We start from the raw sequence: 2,609 nt of genomic DNA, 5'->3' as shown, positions 1-2,609 counted from the left end.
TTGAATTTATCATGTCATGGAAAAAGAAAAAGAAGTTACCCCCAAGTTTAAACTTAATTGTCATATATAAACTTACAAATTAAACATATCTATCCTCTTTGTCCCTTTGTTTAACTTAGGAAATGGATGAGATGCCATTTATGCTGGTGATAAGACCAATGAACAACAAAAAGAAGAAACAGTAATTCAATTATTATTAGTTTTGGGTTATAAGCCTAAACAATTACTTTAATCTTTAGTCCTTACTTTTCCATTAATTAACATGAGTACAAAAACTTTGTCACTGATGCCCCTACTAATATTACGAGTACATTGATAAACCAGCTGATCCACACCGTACCCTAAAACGAATAAACCAAAAAACAAAACAATAGAGATAGATCAACATGAGCCTCAGGCGTTATGCGTAATCACTACTACTCATCTTCTCTCTGGAATTTGAATTGTCAATCTTGTTTTCTTCCTCTTTCGTTTTGATATAAATGCCGTAAATATAAGAACAAAATCCCCAGAGGCAGAGTAAAGTGGAAACTGCTTTGAATCCACCAAAATGATCACCGTAAACTAACACCCCTCCCAACACATTTATCCCCATTAACGCCGTCATGCACACACCTCCGGTCAACGACGTCGTTAAGAACACCATTCCGGCAGTACCCATGAAGCACAACTGCCACGTCACCACATTAAACCCAACCGTCAGCCAGTAAGCCTTTGCACCCAAATCGAACACTTTTATGCTCTCCGTCTTCATCTCCGAGAAGCCGCCGCCCGCCACCATTCCGACTGTGGACAACGCCGTCGCCGCTATCTCCATCACCAGCTGCATTTCTATAACCATGGCGTAGCAGTAAACTTTTCGGTATATCTTCTCCATGATTGGGAGATAAAGAGCGAATAACAATCCCGCACCCACAGTTGAGAAAAATCCTATGAAGTATTTTCCCTTTGTCAAGCCACGTGGCTTGTCGTGGCTTGAACCTAAGGCTAAGAGGACTGAACTAACCGTAAGTAGAATCACGCAGTTCAAATTTGCAAACGTGATTTTCTGCTTGACGATAATCACGGAAGTGATGAGAGTGAAGGCTAGTTGAGTAGACAAAACCAGAGAATTTGTTGAAACGGGAAGATAAGAATTTCCCCAAGAAAAGAGAAGGTTGTTGATACCTAACAAAAAGCCGATGCAAATGGAGAGGCACAAGATTTTAGGAGTGAACCCAGTGAATGGTTTTCTATGGGTGCAAATTTTGAAGAGGTAAATAGGGAAGAGAAGGAGAGGAAAGCCAGCACATTGTACCCAAGTGGAAACCCATCTACTGCCACCTTTGTGATTGAAATAGAATTTTGAAAGCAAACTTGACGAGACAGAACCAACAAAGAGACACATGTAGTTGATTCCCAACAAAATCATGTAATAACGGTTACGGCCTGTTTCTTGCTCCTTATCATGCATTTTCACCAGTGATCTGCTAAAACTTGCTGCAGCCTCATCATCTTGCTCTTGCTCCTGTCGGTGTTGGTTAAGCGCTGGTGGTTGTTGAACTGATGACAACTCCATGGACTGCTAAAAAGGGAAGAAAACGATGTAATTCGTTTGATATGAGAATTTGAAGCGGCGAGAAAAGATGAAAGAATCTGTGTGTTTGTGTTGTGAGGTGCGACGGATGAGTGGATGCCTTTCTACAATGAGTAGCTAGAGAGTTGGGAGCAGTGAGGTTAGGTATTAAAAAGATATGAGTGTTTTATATACTGATCATTTAATATATTTCCCAAAAAAAGGGCGTAAAAAGTATTAAATTATAAAATCACTAAAAACTAATTGTAGATAATTTCACACACGGTAAGCTGGATTAATAATCTGTAAAATGATAAATAATAATAGAAAGTTCTAGTAATAATAGGTTAAATTACAGTAATTATAAAAAATATTGACTTTTATTTACGAGTTATTAAAAGCATTAAACTCAATAAGAATTTAATTTTAGTATGACGGAAGTTATTTTATTACAAAATATTTTTCACAGGGAAGTCATATCTTGGTGGTTGGTCTCCGCCAAATTGAAGATGAATTTTTCACTTACGAGCGAAAGTTATTTTCTTATAACTATTTTAAATTAAATTTAATTTCATATTATTTAATTTGCTCAAATTATCATTTAGACATTATTACTCTTATCAATCTTTCATATATAAATTTAATACTATTTATTTGGGTAAAAATTATTTACATCCCCCAACTTTACTCTAAAAATCAAACTCATCCTCTAACTTTGAACTATTGTCATTTTCATCCTTATATCCTACACAATATTTATTTTACCCGTTACATTTTTAACTCCCTGTATGTGTAATACCTTTTTTTATATTATCTAGATATTTTTTAATATAGTATTTAATCAAAGTTTAAATAATATTATATCTTATTATATAATTCGATCTAAGTTCACTAATATTAAAAATAAAATAAGTATATTATAAATTTATTACAAAATATATTGCTATTTTATTGATTATTTTAATATTATGCATATTAAAACGCATATAATGTATGTCGATGTGTGTGAGTGATTTAAAGTTTCACTATTTTTATTATTCTCCATGAGTATATA

The 2,609-nt window shown here is 34.3% G+C and overlaps 1 protein-coding gene across 1 annotated transcript; it reads right to left on the bottom strand.

Moving 5' to 3' along the window:
* Positions 1-221: 221 nt before the first annotated feature.
* LOC107788611 (putative purine permease 4) lies at positions 222-1,707 on the bottom strand. The gene has a single exon (XM_016610302.2). It carries the CDS (start codon positions 1,556-1,558, stop codon positions 401-403), a length of 1,158 nt encoding a protein of 385 aa, XP_016465788.1. The 5' UTR covers positions 1,559-1,707; the 3' UTR covers positions 222-400.
* Positions 1,708-2,609: the final 902 nt, after the last annotated feature.

The sequence above is a fragment of the Nicotiana tabacum genome, chromosome 17 (assembly GCF_000715075.1).
Source record: "Nicotiana tabacum cultivar K326 chromosome 17, ASM71507v2, whole genome shotgun sequence".
NCBI lineage: Eukaryota > Viridiplantae > Streptophyta > Magnoliopsida > Solanales > Solanaceae > Nicotiana > Nicotiana tabacum.
The sequence above is the reverse complement of the archived record's forward strand: the minus strand, read 5'-3'. Positions and strand labels throughout refer to the sequence as shown.